The 16,026-nt window shown below is 45.2% G+C and overlaps 1 gene segment (V, D, J or C); it reads right to left on the bottom strand.

Annotated features, from left to right (window-relative positions):
- Positions 1-9,733: 9,733 nt before the first annotated feature.
- On the bottom strand, positions 9,734-15,403 carry LOC132209606 (immunoglobulin lambda variable 8-61-like). The segment is given in 4 exon segments: positions 9,734-9,879; positions 13,306-13,357; positions 14,849-15,252; positions 15,343-15,403. Coding segments are annotated over 4 exon segments (645 nt in total).
- Between the last annotated feature and the right edge of the window lie 623 nt (positions 15,404-16,026).

The raw sequence follows: 16,026 nt of genomic DNA, 5'->3' as shown, positions 1-16,026 counted from the left end.
CAAGTTTCTCCAACTTCTAATAGCTAATGCCCTCCACACCACACATCATCCTGATAAATCTTTTCTGTGCCGTCTCCAAAGACACCACTTTCTTATGGTAGTGTGGTAACCAGAATTGAACACAATGCTCCAAAAGTAGCCTAACTAAGGTTCTAGGAACCTGCAACATTACTTGCCAATTTTTAAACTCAATGCCAATTGAAGGCAGGCAGGCGATATGCCTTGTTGACTACCTTCTCCATCTGTATTGCCACTTTCAGTGACCTGTGTACCTGCACACCCAGATCCCTCTGCCTATCAGTACTCTTAAGGGTTCTGCCATTTACTCTATATTTTCCATCTGGATTAGACCTCCCAAAATGCATTACCTCACATTTTTCTAGATTAAACACCACCTGCCATCTCTCTGCCTAAGTCACATACCAATCTCAATCTAGCAGTATCCTTTAATGATCCTCATCACTGTCCGCAATTCCACCAACCTTTGTGTCATCGGCAAACCTACTAATCAGACCTGTTATATTGTCCTCCAAATCATTTCTAATATTACAAATAGCAAAGGTGCCAATACTGATCCCTGAGGAATGCCACTAGTAACAACGCTCCATTCAGAAACACAACACCCTTCCACTGCAACCCTCTGTCTTCTATGACTGAGTCAATTTTTTGTATCCACCTTGCAAGCTCACCTCTGACCCGATGTGACTTTACCTCCTGTGTCAGCCTGCCATGAGGGACTTTGCCAAAGGTTTTACTGAAGTCCACGTAGACAGCATCTACTGTCCTACCCTCATCGATCATCTTCATCACTTCCTCAAAAAACTCAACCAAGTTAGTGAGACATGACCTCCCCTTCACAAAATCATGTTGCCTCTCACTAAAACACCCACTGATTTCCAGGTTGGAGGAAATCCTGTCTCAAAGAATCCTCACCAATAATTTCCTTACCACTGACATAAGGCTCACTGGCCTGTAATTAATTGGATTATCCTTCCTGTTTTTTCTCAAACATAGGAACAATATTGACTATTCTCCAAACCTCTGGCACCTCACCTGTAGCCAGTGAGGATGCAAAGATTATTCTTGACACGCCAAAAATATCCTCCCTTGCCTCTCTCAGTATTCTGTGGTATACCCAATCCGGCCCTGGGGACCTCCCTACCTTAATGTTTTTCAAGACCCCCAATACACTCTCCCTTTTGATCTCAACATGACCCAATCTATCTACACACCCTTCCCCAGACCTTCATCCACCAAGTCCTCCTCTATGGTGAATACTGATGCAAAATATTCATTTAATACCCTGTCCATTTCCACTGGCTCCACGCATAAATTTCCTTCCCTGTCCTTGAGTCAGCCAACCTACTGCCTGGCTGCCCTCTTGGTCTTTGTATAAGCATAAAAAGCCTTGGGATTTTCCTTAATCCTGTTGGACAATGACTTTTCATGACGCCTTTTAGCCCTCCTGACTCCTTGCTTAAATTTCTTTTGACTTTCCTTGCATTCCACCTTTGCTTCATGTGTTCTCTGCCTCCTAGCCTTGATAAATGCTTCCTTTTTCTTTTTGATTAGGCTCACAATATCTCTCACTATCCAACGTTCCCTAAACTTTCCATACTTATCCTTCATTCTGACAGGAACATGCCGGTTCTGAGTTTCTAGCAACTTACATTTGAAAGCTTCCCACATACCCTATATTGATTTGCCCTTAAACATCTGCCTCCAATCTACATTCTTGTTCCTGCCTAATATTTTTTGTAATTAGACTTTCCCCAATTTAGCACCTTCAACTGACAATGACCCCTATCCTTATCCATCAGTACCTTAAAACTTACTAAATTGGGATCACTGTTCCCGAGCTGCTCCCAGGTTGAGATTTCAGCCACCTGGCCAGATTAATTCCCCAGTATTAGGTCCGGTCCAGTGCCTTTCCCAGTTGGACTATCTATGGTTTGTTTCAAGAAGCCATCCCGGATGCTCCTTACAAATTCTGCCCCATCCGAGGCCGAGGCACTGAGTGAGTCCCAGTCAACATAAGGGAAGTTAAAATCACCCACAACAGCCCTATTACTTTTACATCTTGCCAAAATCAACCTACATATCTCTTCTTTTATCTCCTGCTGGCTGTTGGGATGTCTATAGTAAATCCTAAAAGTTGTGATTGCACCGTTCCCGTTCCTGAGCTCTACCTAAATTGCCTCGCGGTATGAGCCATCCAAGGTGCCCTCCCACAATACAACTGTGATATAGCTCCTTAACAAGTAGTGTAACTCCCTCACCACGTTCATATCCCCCTCAATCCTGCCAGGAACATCTGTATCCCGGAATATTAAGCTGCCAATCCCGTCCCTCCCTTAACCAAGTCTCTGTAATAGCAACAACATCATTGTTCCAAGTACTAATCCAAGCTCTAAGCTCATCTGCCTTACCGGTTATACTTCTTGCATTGAAACAGATGGACTTCAGTCCACCAGATCCACTTTGATCAGCAACCACACCCTGCCTGCTCTTCCTCTGAGTCTTACTGGCCCGATTCTCTAGTCCCCTTTCAGTCCATTCACTTTGTATTAGCCCCCCTCCCCGACCAGGCTAGTTTAAATCCTCCTGAGTGACACCTGCAAATGTCCAAGCCAGAATATTTGTTGCCTCCAGTTTAGATACAACCTGCCTTTCTTGTACAGGTCCCACCTGCTCTGAAAGAGATCACAGCGGCCCAGATATCTGAAACCCTCCTTCCTACACCATCTGTTTCACCATGTGTTGAGTTGTACTATCCTCCTATTTCCAGCCTCACTGTCACGTGGCACAATGAGTAATCCCGAGATCCCAACCTTGGAGGTCCTGCTCTTTAACTTTCTACTTAACTCCCTGAACTGCCACTGTAGGACCTCATCACTCATCCTACCTATGCCGTTAGTACCAATATGTACCACAACCTCTAGCTGTTCACCCTCTTCCTTCAGAATGCTTTCTGCCTGTTCAGAAGCATCCTGGACCGTGGCACTAGGGTGGCAACACACCATCCTGGAGTCTCTTTTAAATCCACAGAAGCACCTATCTGTATCCCTAACTATCGAGTCTCCTATATCTACTGTTATAGTGCTCTTTGTCCTTCCTTTCTTAAGAACAGAGCCAGCCATAGTGCCACCAGTCTGGCCACTGCTGCTGTTATCCCCTGATAGATCATCCCCCAGTGTCGAAAATGGCATGTTTGTTAGAGAGAGGGAACCACCACCAGGGATCCCTGCACTCGCTGCCTGCCCCTTCCAGCGGCCACCCATCTGTCTGCCTGCACCTTTGCTATCACTCCATCTCTAAAAGTACTGTCTATGACACTTTCCTCCATCTCCATGCTCCTAACTGCATCGCTTGACAATAGCCCCTCTGCAAGCCACCTTCTGGAAGCAGTGAGTGCACTGATGCAGAACTTCCCCACGTCAGGCAATCGGCGTCACCACTCTGCTGCCCTCTTCAAGGTGAAACTAAACTTTTTGGTTGGCTCATGCTGAGCCGGAAACAAACATACTGCCTTGTGATAGGTTTCGCCCTAGGATGGCAAATTTCATTGACCACTGGTTACTTGTAAACTCCACTGGTGTTCAGTACAATCCAGTAGTTTCATTGCATTACTGAGTTTAACTTTTAAGAATCTAACCCCTCAACCACCGTAGTCGTATGTGAATTTGTATCCAAGGCCTCAGTCCAGGGATCTAAATTGCTAAACTTGTAGCAGTATCCCCACAGCATTCCGTGCGGTTTGCGGATGCGGATCCACGGTTGGTAAATGGAATTAGATCACAGACCCGCCACGAATTCGCTGTCAGTGGGAACAGACTCTAAGAACCTTTTCTAATTATTTTGGATGTGACTATATATTGGATGTGGTATGTTAGTTTCGGTGACATATTCATTGACGATCGTTTGACAGCAGGAGGCTTTAAACCGCATTGTTGGGTTTTCACAAACATGGTAAATGAACAGAGATATTTGTTTAAATAGTAAATGGATGGTTACGTCCATTTTATAGAACAGTTAGATCGTCATAACTTATTCTCCCAAGTTTAACAAGACAAAGAGCATTGTGAAAACAACGAACTGTCTGTGCGGCCTAGAGTGGAGTTCAAAGCTGGCGAAACTCTCCAAACGCGACACCTGCCATTTGTGTCTTCACAGTTTGTAAACAGTCCGCAGGACGGCGACTGCATTCTGTCCAGTTTTTCCCCGACTGACAGTCATGGTGAGCCCAGAAAGCACAGGAAAAAAAAACCCAGAGTCATCCTCCGTGATATTCCTCATGAGCAAGCTGCAGGCTTTGGCCGCAGATTGCTTTCTTTCAGCGGGTGCTACTTCGTCGGTGACATCTTGCTGAGTCTCAGATGGATTCTTGAAACATAAAATGCACTGAAGACCTTGACCCGGGACTTCACCAGCTTCAAAATCTCCCCTTCCCCCACCGCATCCCAAAACCAGCCCAGTTCGTCCCCTCCCCCCACTGCACCACACAACCAGCCCAGCTCTCCCCTCCCCCCACTGCATCCCAAAACCAGCCCAGCCTGTCTCTGCCTCCCTAACCTGTTCTTCCTCTCACCCATCCCTTCCTCCCACCCCAAGCCGCACCTCCATTTCCTACCTACCAACCTCATCCCACCTCCTTGACCTGTCCGTCTTCCCTGGACTGACCTATCCCCTTCCTACCCCGCCACCTATACTCTCCTCTCCACCTATCTTCTTTTCTCTCCATCTTCGGTCCGCCTCCCCCTCTCTTCGTATTTATTCCAGAACCCTCACCCCATCCCCCTCTCTGATGAAGGGTCTAGGCCCGAAACGTCAGCTTTTGTGCTCCTGAGATGCTGCTGGGCCTGCTGTGTTCATCCAGCTCCACACTTTATTATCTTGAGCCGGGATCTGTTGGTCCCAAGTGGGTAACCGCATTGTCGAAGTCGCTCCCTTCTTACTTACAGTCCAACCAAACTGTGAGCCCCGGAGCTCTGGTCATGATACTGGAGGCTGAGTGACGTTTGAGCGACAGATTTTGCTGCCGGCGAAAAAAATGTAGATCAGGTTATTTAAGAATACGGAGACCACGTTAAACAATGGAAATAATTTGTTGAAACCTAATGTACTGACCGAGGAGAGCGGTTAGTAAAATCGCAAGGACGTGACCCTTCATGTTGATAGTCAACACAGAGCTGGTTCGGATTTGCTGAAAGCCTTCAAGGGGCCAAATCAATACCGGAAATGACGTCAGTCGGTTTTACTCAATGCCGAGCCTTCGTGTGGCCTCAAGGATGACATTCATTTGAATGGGTGGGTGTTTTCATCTTGTTATTCATCTTGTTATTGACAATTTCACTAAAATCTGTCCGTCACCTCAACCATGTTGCGCTGTACTCCATTGCAAGAGATGATCATTCGCTGTGCAAGTTACTTTCTACTTTTACCCGAGACGTTTCTCTCTTACAGGTTTTCTAGCGTTTTCTTGCCCCATTCCAGCAATTTAATTGAAAACAGCATCTCATCAACTTGTCCAGAGCTGTTATCATTCACTCTGGAGTCGATGGGACCTGAACCTTAACCTCTAAGTACAGAGATAGGGGCACTGCCACTACACCACAAGAACCCTCAGATCTACCACTCCTTTTCTAATAACAATTTTGGACATGTGGAGAAGATTTCTTTGTCCCACTGCAAACCCTGCCTGAACCTAGAACCGAAAATACCCTCAATTTTTATGCGTAGCTCAAACCGCTAACAGCCGAAAGCAATCTTGTGACACCTCTTGTCACTGACTCCAGTATACCTTGTCTGGGTGACATGAGATGGTAAATTTATTCGATGTAGTCTGACCGGAGTTGCTTAGAACTTGCCCATAAACTCCTTTGACCCGAAATCATTCTTTTGACTGTTCAGATCAAACATTTTATTGCCAAAGCTAGGATTCCTTCTTCAACATCATTCTTGGCTTTTCAAACTAATTTATATGATGAAAGTACCGCCGATTCTTTCGACCAGATGTGCAGCTCTTACTGTCGTTATCTCTCTCATTCTCAGGCTCCTAACTTTTTCCTTCCTCTGTCATTATCTCCTATATTGATCTTTGATATGACTCAAGGTTACAACGGGCATTCAGGAAAGCACGCCATTGATTTAGAGAGGTTTTAAAGATGGTATGTAGCTAGGAATCAGCGAGATATGTGGGGCTGTCACTTAGCAACCACATGTACAGGAATGTGCCGATGGAAATGTCACCCATACCACCTATATGCCGTGAACGAAACATTGGTTTCTATCTGCTGTGTCACTGCAATTATGGTTAAGGGCAACTCTGGACTACCACACTTGACCGGATGCACGGCTGTGTTTTCAAGGTGGTGTTGCTGCCAGGGATATGCTATATGCTGGGACATCCCAGCAAGTGGGAGAGTCAGCTTATGATTGAATGAGACAGACTATATAGAGATGTGGTAGGCAGTTAATAAGAGAAAATAAAAACCGAAAGAACTGCAGATGCTGGAAATGAAGAACAAAAACAAAGTTGCTGGAAAAGCACAGCAGGTCTGGCAGCATCTGTATTCTCCTTCACAGTTAATAAGAGAAGTTTGGGATAACACTAAATATAGTAAACTGAATGGAATCAACAAAAATTCTACATGTGGAGCTAAACATGGATAAACGTGAGGTTATTCATCTTGGTTAGAAGAATAAAAAGGCAACTTATTATCTGAATGGAGAGAAACATCAAAATTCGTCAGTGGAATGGGATCTGAATGTTCGAGTGCACGTGTAATAAGAAAGACAAGTAATGTTTCCCATTTATTCTTAAAACAATGGAGCATAAAATCAGTTGTTGTTGCAGTTGTACAAAGCCATTGGTGAGATTGTATCCACAGATTTAATACCCTGGCTTCAGGAATGATATAATTGTGTTGGAGGCAATTCAGAGAAGGTTCATAAGACTAATTCCAGAATTGAAACGTTTGTTTTATGAGGACAGATTGAGCAGTCAGGATCTATCTTCTCTAGACTTTAGAAGGACAGGGTTGGGAGGGGGGTGCAGTGGAGATTGCAGTTTAATTAAATCACGGATTTAGATTAGTGGGTGGCAGGTTTCAAATAGAAATGCAGAGTAGATAGTAAGAACTGCAGATGTTGAGGTCAGACATAACACAGAGCGGAACTGAAGGAGGAGGAATTGTTTTTCTCAAAGGCTGTTGGAAATCACCACCCCAGAGTGCTTGGACGCCAGGACACTAAATATATTTCTAAGTCGGACACAGAGATATGAAATTAGTACTACGTTAAAGGATTATGGGGATCGGACAGGAAAGTGGATTTGAGGACGAGATGAGATGAGTCATTACCATATTAAATCGCGGAGTAGGCTCAAGGAGCTGGATTGTCTACTCTAGGTCCTGGTTATTCTGATCTCTTGTCAAGTACATAACATGTTCATTGCTGATTTACCAAATGACCGATGCAATAAACTGAACATCACAGCAGACACTCAGTAGCCGCAGACTCCACGTAACCCCACCGGTACGTGGTTAAGTAAACAGCCTGTACAAAATGAAATGCGAATAAAAATCAGTCATACAATCATTCAGCACAGAAACAGACCCTTCGGCTTAACCAGTTCATGCCGAACATAATACCAGATTAAAACTAGTCCCACTTACCTGTACTTGGCCCATATCCCTCCGAACTTTTCTTAATCATGTACTTATCGAAATATCTTTCAAACGTTGTAACTGCACCCGCATTCACCACTTCCTCTGGAAGTTCATTCCACACACGGACCACACTCTGTGTTTTAAAACAATGCCTCTCATGACTTTTATGGAGTTTAGTCTGACGCGTGGCCGTGCCAGTGGGAACAGTGCTCCCAATCACCATTTTTCCTGTCACCTCTCGTCTTCTAGTCCCTCTAGTCTTGGAATCCTCCTCGCTGGGGAAAGGAGACGTATTTTCTCTGAACGGCCCGATGATTTTAATAATTTGTGTAATGTCACCCCTCAACTTCCTACGCACCAGGGTGCAGTATTGAAGGGAATTTTGGCTTCATGTTGCTACTCTCCACCACAAACCCCCACATGGTGATTGGGAGCACTGTTCCCACTGGCACGGCCACGCGTCACCCTAAACTCCAGAAACCACAGGAAAGCAACGTGCCTCAAACCCTGGAGGAACATTATCGGACGGTGTGAACACACCCGATTTTGCTTTGGATTCCGGAAAGGCACATGGGAACGTAACTCTTTTCGGAGATTTACATGTGAACTGTTTGTAATGAGTCTGTAAGGCGCTGCTTCTTAATTATGCACTTGAGGAATCAACGAAGATAACATGCCATTGATCAACCGTCGACCACGTTTTCCTTATAAAGCAGGTTGGAATTTAGAAATAATATCAATTTTTTGCGGTGCCTGTTTATTTGATTGCAAGCTACTGGAATTAATACTCAGAAAGTTGATTCTGTCGACATCAGGCGGAAATAATGGAAATAACGCCTCCTCCAAAATCGAGGAAATCAAGAATTTGTTCGTGATGTGTTGCCATTGCTTCTCAAAGAGACTTAAGGTGCAGTGGTAAATTCAGACGAAGGAACAGAAGCAACCTCTTGCGTAGAGATGGGTTGGAAATGATACCTAGGGCGAAGCTACCACCAAAAAAGTGATTTGTTAATACAGCAGGGAAGATCTGCTTAACGATGCATCAATTAATGAATAATTAGCGCTGAACATCCATCATATATAGACATTTAATTTTATTCCCACTTAAGAATTTGCACAAAGTGATTCAGAACAATTGACATGTTGAAAAGAGAAACAAAACAACTATTGTCTGTCATTTAAATACACGACAAAAACCAAAAGGTCAGTGGTCGCAAAGATTCGCAGATAACAAAGTGTGGTCTGGATGAACACAGTCTAGGCCCGAAACGTCAGCTTTTGTGCTCCTAAGATGCTGCTTGGCCTGCTGTGTTCATCCCGCTCCACACTTTGTTATCTCGGATTCTCCAGCATCTGCAGTTCCCCTTATCTCTGATGCAAGGATTCACAGATTCGTGTACCGCGTAAGTAAGAAAAGTCAACTGAGCTAAGCGGATTTCAATAGATCAAATAACTGAAATGGTTTCCTCAAGATGTGTCACCCTAACGAGGCGTTAGAGAGATTGATTCCCTGAACGAAATTGCTCTGTTCCCTTTTCCACACCAGTCTTTGAATTCAAAAACCCCGTTATATTTTTGGAGCTGGAGGAGAGCAGCAGGCCAGGCAGCATCAGAGGAGCAGGGAAGTTAACCTGAGGAAGGGTCCCGAACCGAAATGTCAACATTCCTGCTGCTGAGATACTGCCTGGCCTGCTGTGTTCCTCCAGCTACACACTGTGTTATCTCTGACTCCAGCATCAGCAGTTCTTACCATCCCCAGTTATATTTGTCTCGGCTCTAAATATTGACATTGAAGTTAATTCTGAATTTGATTTTGCGATTTGGAATTTCAGTAAAAAGACTCCACTTGTGGCCTGGAAACTTGTGCGGCTGCGTTGGGGTTTTTGTAATGAGCTTCTTATGGTTGTTTCTCACTGTGAGGATCCAATAGGCACAGTAATAGATGGCATCATTGGACTGTTCAATGTTATCAATTACAAGGAAGAATGAAGAGACACTTTTCTCAGCTGAGAACTTGGAGGGGATTCCCGAGTCCAATACAGCTCTGTTTTTGCTGAAATAGATTAATCTCCTCGGCGCCTGCTGGGTCGGCTCTGGTACCAATGGATGGTTTCTGTGTTTTGTGCCACATATTGCATTTTGATCGTTGTAGCCTTGGGCCTAGTGACCGATATTGGAAACTGATGCAAGACCTCGGCAAAATGTTCACCTGCAAACAAAAAATATCTACAAGTCAAGTAGCTGTTGCAATACTTATCCCCCAAACAACGTCATTAAACAGATTGTCTGGATATTTCTCACATTGCTGTTTTTGGAAGCTTATTGAACGCAAATTGGCTGCCAGTTTTCCTAATTCCAGCAGTTCCCAAAATTGTTCTTTGTTTTCATTCATTTACGGGACTGGACGTTACTGACCAGGCCAGTATTTATTGACGATCGCTAGTTGCCCAGAGGGCAGTTAAGAATCAGCTGCAATGCTGTGGGCTTGGAGTCATGTGTAGGCCAGACCCTGATTTCTTTCCCTGAACGGTGTTAAGTGAACCAGATGTGTTTTGCCCAACAATTGGCAATGGTTTCAGGTCATCATCAGACACTTAATCCCAGATATTTGTTGAATTCAAATTCCACCATTTGAACCTTGGTTCCCAAGACATTACCTGGGGTAATGGGAACGGCAGATCCTGGAGAATCCAAGATAACAAAGTGTGTAGCTGGATGAACACAGCAGGCCAAGCAGCATCTCAGGAGCACAAAAGCTGACGTTTCGGGCCTAGACCCTTCATCAGAGAGGGTCTGATGAAGGGTCTAGGCCTGAAACGTCAGCTTTTGTGCCCCTGAGATGCTGCTTGGCCTGCTGTGTTCATCCAGCTACACACTTTGTTATCTTGCATTACCTGAGGTGTCTGGATTAATAGTCAGTAGCTACTAATATCACTGACAGTCCTCTTTTCACACAGCAGTTCAAGGGCTGCAAAGTGTTTTGAGGCGTTCCTAAATTGGAAACTGTGCTAAAGATTTGCATTTTCTTTCAATGTCAACAGGATGCTGTGTCTTTGTACAATCCCGACAGGAAAATCGTGTTTCTGGGTGTCATCTGAAAACGCAGTGAATATGACTTCATCGATTGGTAGGGGCGAGCAGATCATATCAGCAATAGCAGCTAATTTAACCACTCAGCTTTCCCATCCAGAGAGCCAATTATCAAGGGTTTTTGATATTTCAATGTGCAGAGGGTGCTACAAATGCGCTGAACGCGGTAAATTGGATTCGAGGAACTGTTGGCCTGAGCTACACATGACGGTATCGTGGAATTTTCCAGTAACGGCGACACTGATCAGCCTACCGTTTTAGCGGTTCTGTTTCTCTGAAAGTGTTGTCTAATCAGTTGTATTGTCTTGTTCCTGTATCCCTGAAGAAAGGAGTAAGAGTAGGCCATTCCACCCCGCCATGTAATATGATATTGGCTGATCATGGATCTTAATACTTTAATCCCGTCCTCCCTATCTACCCTCCCCCCAACAACTCCACATGCCTTGTTCCTTTTCGCAACGAGAGCTACATCTACTTCCTTCTTGTAAACATTCAATGTTTGTGGCCTCAAACACATTCTGCAGGTATCAATTCGGCATTCTGGCTGGAGAAGTTTCTCCACATCTCTGTCCTAAAAGATCCGTATCTGATCTTAATTTTAAAATGTGACTACTTGTTCTAGACTCCCCCACCATCAGGAACATGTTTCGTGCACCTCTCTAGTACTGTTTGAACTTTATACTCCCTCTACAGCAAGAACACCATATTCCAGCCGTGTTCTCTCCAATGCCTTGTATAATTTCAAATTTTTGTCCAGTTTGTTTTCGAAATTAACTACTGGATCTGTCTCCACCATTCTGTCAAGCAGAACATCCCAGATCACAACATACTCCAAATAAAACAGAAACATTATTTTGTTACACTGAGATGTTGGCTGATGAGAAGTTACGTGTTGAAGCCCCTTTACTGTTGCAATGGGACCACAGCTGCCTAACACATTCAAGATTCCCCGATCCACCTCCTCCCCACCCCTTCGCCCATAACAAATTCACCATTGATTTTTGGCTGATTTACACTGCTCCACCTGCTCGTACGTATGTCCACGCCCTGAAATTCGATAGACTGAAGGAAGAACCTTACAGTATAACTCCACTCTCTTGCCCAGGGAAAATATCACCACAACATCGGCAGTGCGGGTCCTACCGTGCAAAAACCACAAACGCTACAGTGAGCCAGCCCTTGGTGCACTAACTGCAGGATTAAAAATAGGCTGGGTGATGGCCAAGTGGTATTATTGCTGGACCGTTAATCCAGAGACACAGCAAAAGATCTGGGGGATATGTGTTCAAATCTCACCACTGCAGATCGTGGAATTTTAATTCAATAATTTCGAAGAAGTCTGGAATTAAGAATCTACTGATCACCATGAAATCATTGCCAATAGTCAGAAAAACCCATCCGGTTCACTAATGTCACTTAGGGAAGGAAATCTGCCACCCTCACCTGGTCTAGCCTCCACGTGATTCCAGGCCCAATGTAGTTGACTCTTAATTGCCCTCTGAAATGGCCAGGCAGGCCAAGCAAGCCATTCATTTGTACCAATCGTTACAAAATCTCAAAGAAATGAAACTATATCCATCATCTGGCATCGATATAGGCATCAGAAAAGACAACAGCAGAAACAGCCATGTCAAACCCGCAAAATCCTCCTCACTACCATCTGGGGGCTAGTGCCAAAATTGGGACAGCTGTTTTACAGACTTGTTAAGCAACAGCCTGACATAGTCATCACAGAATCATACCTCACAGACTTTGTCCCAGACACCACTATCATCATCCCTGGATATGTCCTATCTCCCTGGCAGGACAGACCCAGCAGAGGGGGCGGCACAGTGGTACACAGTCAGGAGGGTATTGCTCTTGGAGTCCTCAACATTGACTCTGGACCCCATGAAATCTCACGGCTTCAGTTTAAACTTGGACAAGGAAACCTTCTGCTGATTATCACATACAACCCCCACTCAGCAGATGAATCAGTTCTCCTCAATGTTGAACAACACTTAGAGGAAGCACTGAGGGTGGCAACGGCACAAAATGTACTCTGAATGGGGTATTTCAATGTCCACCATCAAATCTGCTCAGCAGCAGTACTACTGATCAAACTGATCAGGTCCTAAAGGACATAACTGCTGGACTGAGTCTGCAGCAGATGGTTAGGGAACTAACAAGAGGGGGAAAAAAACAAAATGCTTAACTCATCCTTACCAATCTGCCAACTGCAGTTGCATCTGCCCATGATAGTACTGGTAAGGGTGACCATTATGCAGTCTTTGTGGAGAGGAAATCCCGCCTTCACATTGAGAATAATCTCCATCGTGTTGTGTGGCACTATCACCATACTAAATGGGACAGACTTTGCACAGATGTAGCAACTCAAGAGTGGGCATCTCTGAGGCGCTGTGGGCCAAAAACAGCAGCAGAACTGTAATCCAGCAAAATCTGTAACCTCATGGTCCAGCATATCCCCCCCACTCAACCATTACCATCAAGCCAAGGGATCAATGGAGAGTGCAGGAGGGCTTGCCAGGAGAAGCACCAGGCATACCTGAAGATGAGGTATCAACTTGGTGAAGCCAACCAGCAGGATTACTTGCAAGCTAAACAGTGAAAGCAGCAAGTGATAGACAGAGCTAAGAGATGCCAAGCTGTTCCAGGACTGTTACAACACTGGCATCTACCCGACAATGTGGAAATTTGCCCAAGAACGATTAGTACACAAAACGCAGGACAAGTCCAACCTGGCCAATTACCGTCCAATCAGTTTACTCCCAATCATCAAGAAAGTGATGGAAGGTGTCATCAACAGTGCTTTCAAGCAGCGCCTGCTCAGAAATAACCTGCTCAATGCTGCGCAGTTTGAGCTCAGCCAAGTTCACTCAGCTCCTGACCTCATCGCAGCCTTGGTTCAAACATGGACAAAAGAGTTGAATTCCAGAAGTGGGTGGGAGTAACATACCTTGACATCAAGGCTGCAATTGACTGTGTGACATCAAGGAACCCGAGAAAAACTGGAATCAATGGGTATCGGGGCAAATACTCTGCTGGTTGGAGACATACCAGGAACATAAGAAAACGGTCATGGTCGTTGGAGGTCAATCATCTCAGCTCCAGGGCATCTCTGCAGGAGTTATTCAGGATAGTGTCCCAGGATAAATTATCTTCAGCTGCTTCATTAATGACATTCCCTCCGTCATAAAGTCAGAGTGGGGATGTTTGCCAGTGATTGCACGATGTTCAGCATTATTCATGTTTCCTCAGGTACTGAAGCAGTCCATGTTCAAATGCAACAAGATCTGGACAATATCCAGGCTTAGGCTGACAAGTGGCCAGCGACATTCACGCTACAAACTGCTAGTGTATGACCATCACAAATAAGAGACAATCTACCATTGACATCCAATGGTGTCACCATCACTGAATCCCCACTATCGACATCCTGAGTGTTATCATTGACCAGAGACTTAACTGGACTCACCACATTAACACGGTGGCGACAAGAGCAGCCCAGAAGCTCGACACCATCCAGGACAAAGCAGTTTACTTGATTGGCACAACGTCCACAAGCATCCACTTCCTCCACCACCGATGCTCAGCAGCAGCAGTGTGTACTATCTGCAAGATGCACTGCAGAAATTCACCAAAGATCCTCAGACCGCACCTTCCAAACCCATGACCACTTCCAGCTATAAGGATAGTACCAGCAGACATATGAGAACACTACCATCTCAAAATTCTCCTCCAAGCCAATCACTATCCCGACTTTGACAAATGTTGCCATTCCTTCACTGTCGCTGGGTCAAAATCCTGGAATTCCCTCCCTAATAGTATTGTGGGTCAAGCCACAGCAGGAGGACTGCAGCGGCTCAAGAAGGCAGTTCACCACCACCTTCTTAAGGGCAACTAGGGATGGGCAGGAAATGCTGGCCCAGCCAGCGATGCCCACACCCCACAAATGATTGGAAAAGAAAACAAAAGCACGTGGATCAAAACAGCCCAGACCTGGCCGGCTTCACATCACTCTCCATGTCACGAATTCAGACGGAGGAAGCTCGGACACAGATCCAGCTGTGGTGACGTCGCTACTTTACCCAAATAGGGGAGGAGTCTGTGAATTCCTCGAAATGTTTCGCTTCAAATCGTTCAGTATTTTTGTACAAACTTTGTATTGATGTGTTGCACTGTGTATCTATCCAGTACGCACAGTAATAGGTGGCGGTGTCCTCTGGCTCTAGTTTGTCGATTGTGAGGTAGAATACTTTGTTGTTAGATTTCCCGGCTTTGAACCGTTCACCAAATCCCGGATCCTGCGTTGTGCCTGCTCCATAATAGAGGATTCGGGTGGGTGCCTGGCCCGGCTTTTGCTGGTACCAGTGAAGGGGATAACTATCACTGATAGTTGCACCTTCGACTTCGCATTTGAATCTAGCGGTTTTACCCACATTTTTGGTAATGGATGGGACAATCTGTTTCAGTGTTTGTGCAAAATATCCGCCTGAGGAAAGAATATACAGGGTTACAAAGGAACGATGTGATGGATGTGAACGAACAGCGGGATCTGAATAATAGCGTCAGAAACACATACAGGGCAAAGCGGTTACCGCAATGAGCCAGCAGTACAGCGACATGTTCGCTCAATCTTCAACTGTTCTCTCCAGCTGCTGGTTAGAGACTAAAAGGAAACGATTCACTTCCTTCAAACCAATCAGTGAGATATTGATCAGGGTTTCAAGCCCGCCTCCTGCCCTCCAAGTTTGTTCTTTGCAATATAAACAGAAAATGTTGGAAATACTGAAGCAGTAACTGTAGAGAGAAAATCAGAGTTAACGTTTCAGAACCCTAAGCTTGAATAAGTTGTGATGCTGACAGTGCCAATCCCGTAAATAGGAGGGATGCAGGGAATGGGGAGGTTTCATTAAAAGGGGAATCTGTCACAGGTGGAGGACAGGAGAGTTAATTATCGCAAGGGATGGAGATGCAAAGGGAACAGTGGTGGTGATGGGAAGTGAAGAGTAACAAAAGCACATACCATCCCACCAGCTTTCCAACACAACGCATCCTCCGCTGACATTTGTGCCATCGACAATCTGAACTCACCACCAAAATGTTCTCTCTCCACCCCTGTCTGCTTTCCCCAAGAACCTTTTACACCCCGCCTCCCTTGTTAGCTCCACACTCCGCACCGAACCCGGACCACATCCAGTGCCTTTCCTCGCAACCACAGGAGGTGATACACCTGCCCCAAACCTCCCCTCTCACATCTGTTGGA

This window comes from Stegostoma tigrinum, chromosome 5 (genome assembly GCF_030684315.1).
Source record: "Stegostoma tigrinum isolate sSteTig4 chromosome 5, sSteTig4.hap1, whole genome shotgun sequence".
NCBI classification, from domain to species: Eukaryota; Metazoa; Chordata; class Chondrichthyes; order Orectolobiformes; family Stegostomatidae; genus Stegostoma; species Stegostoma tigrinum.
Note: the sequence above shows the minus strand (reverse complement) of the source record. Positions and strands in the feature narration are given on the sequence as shown.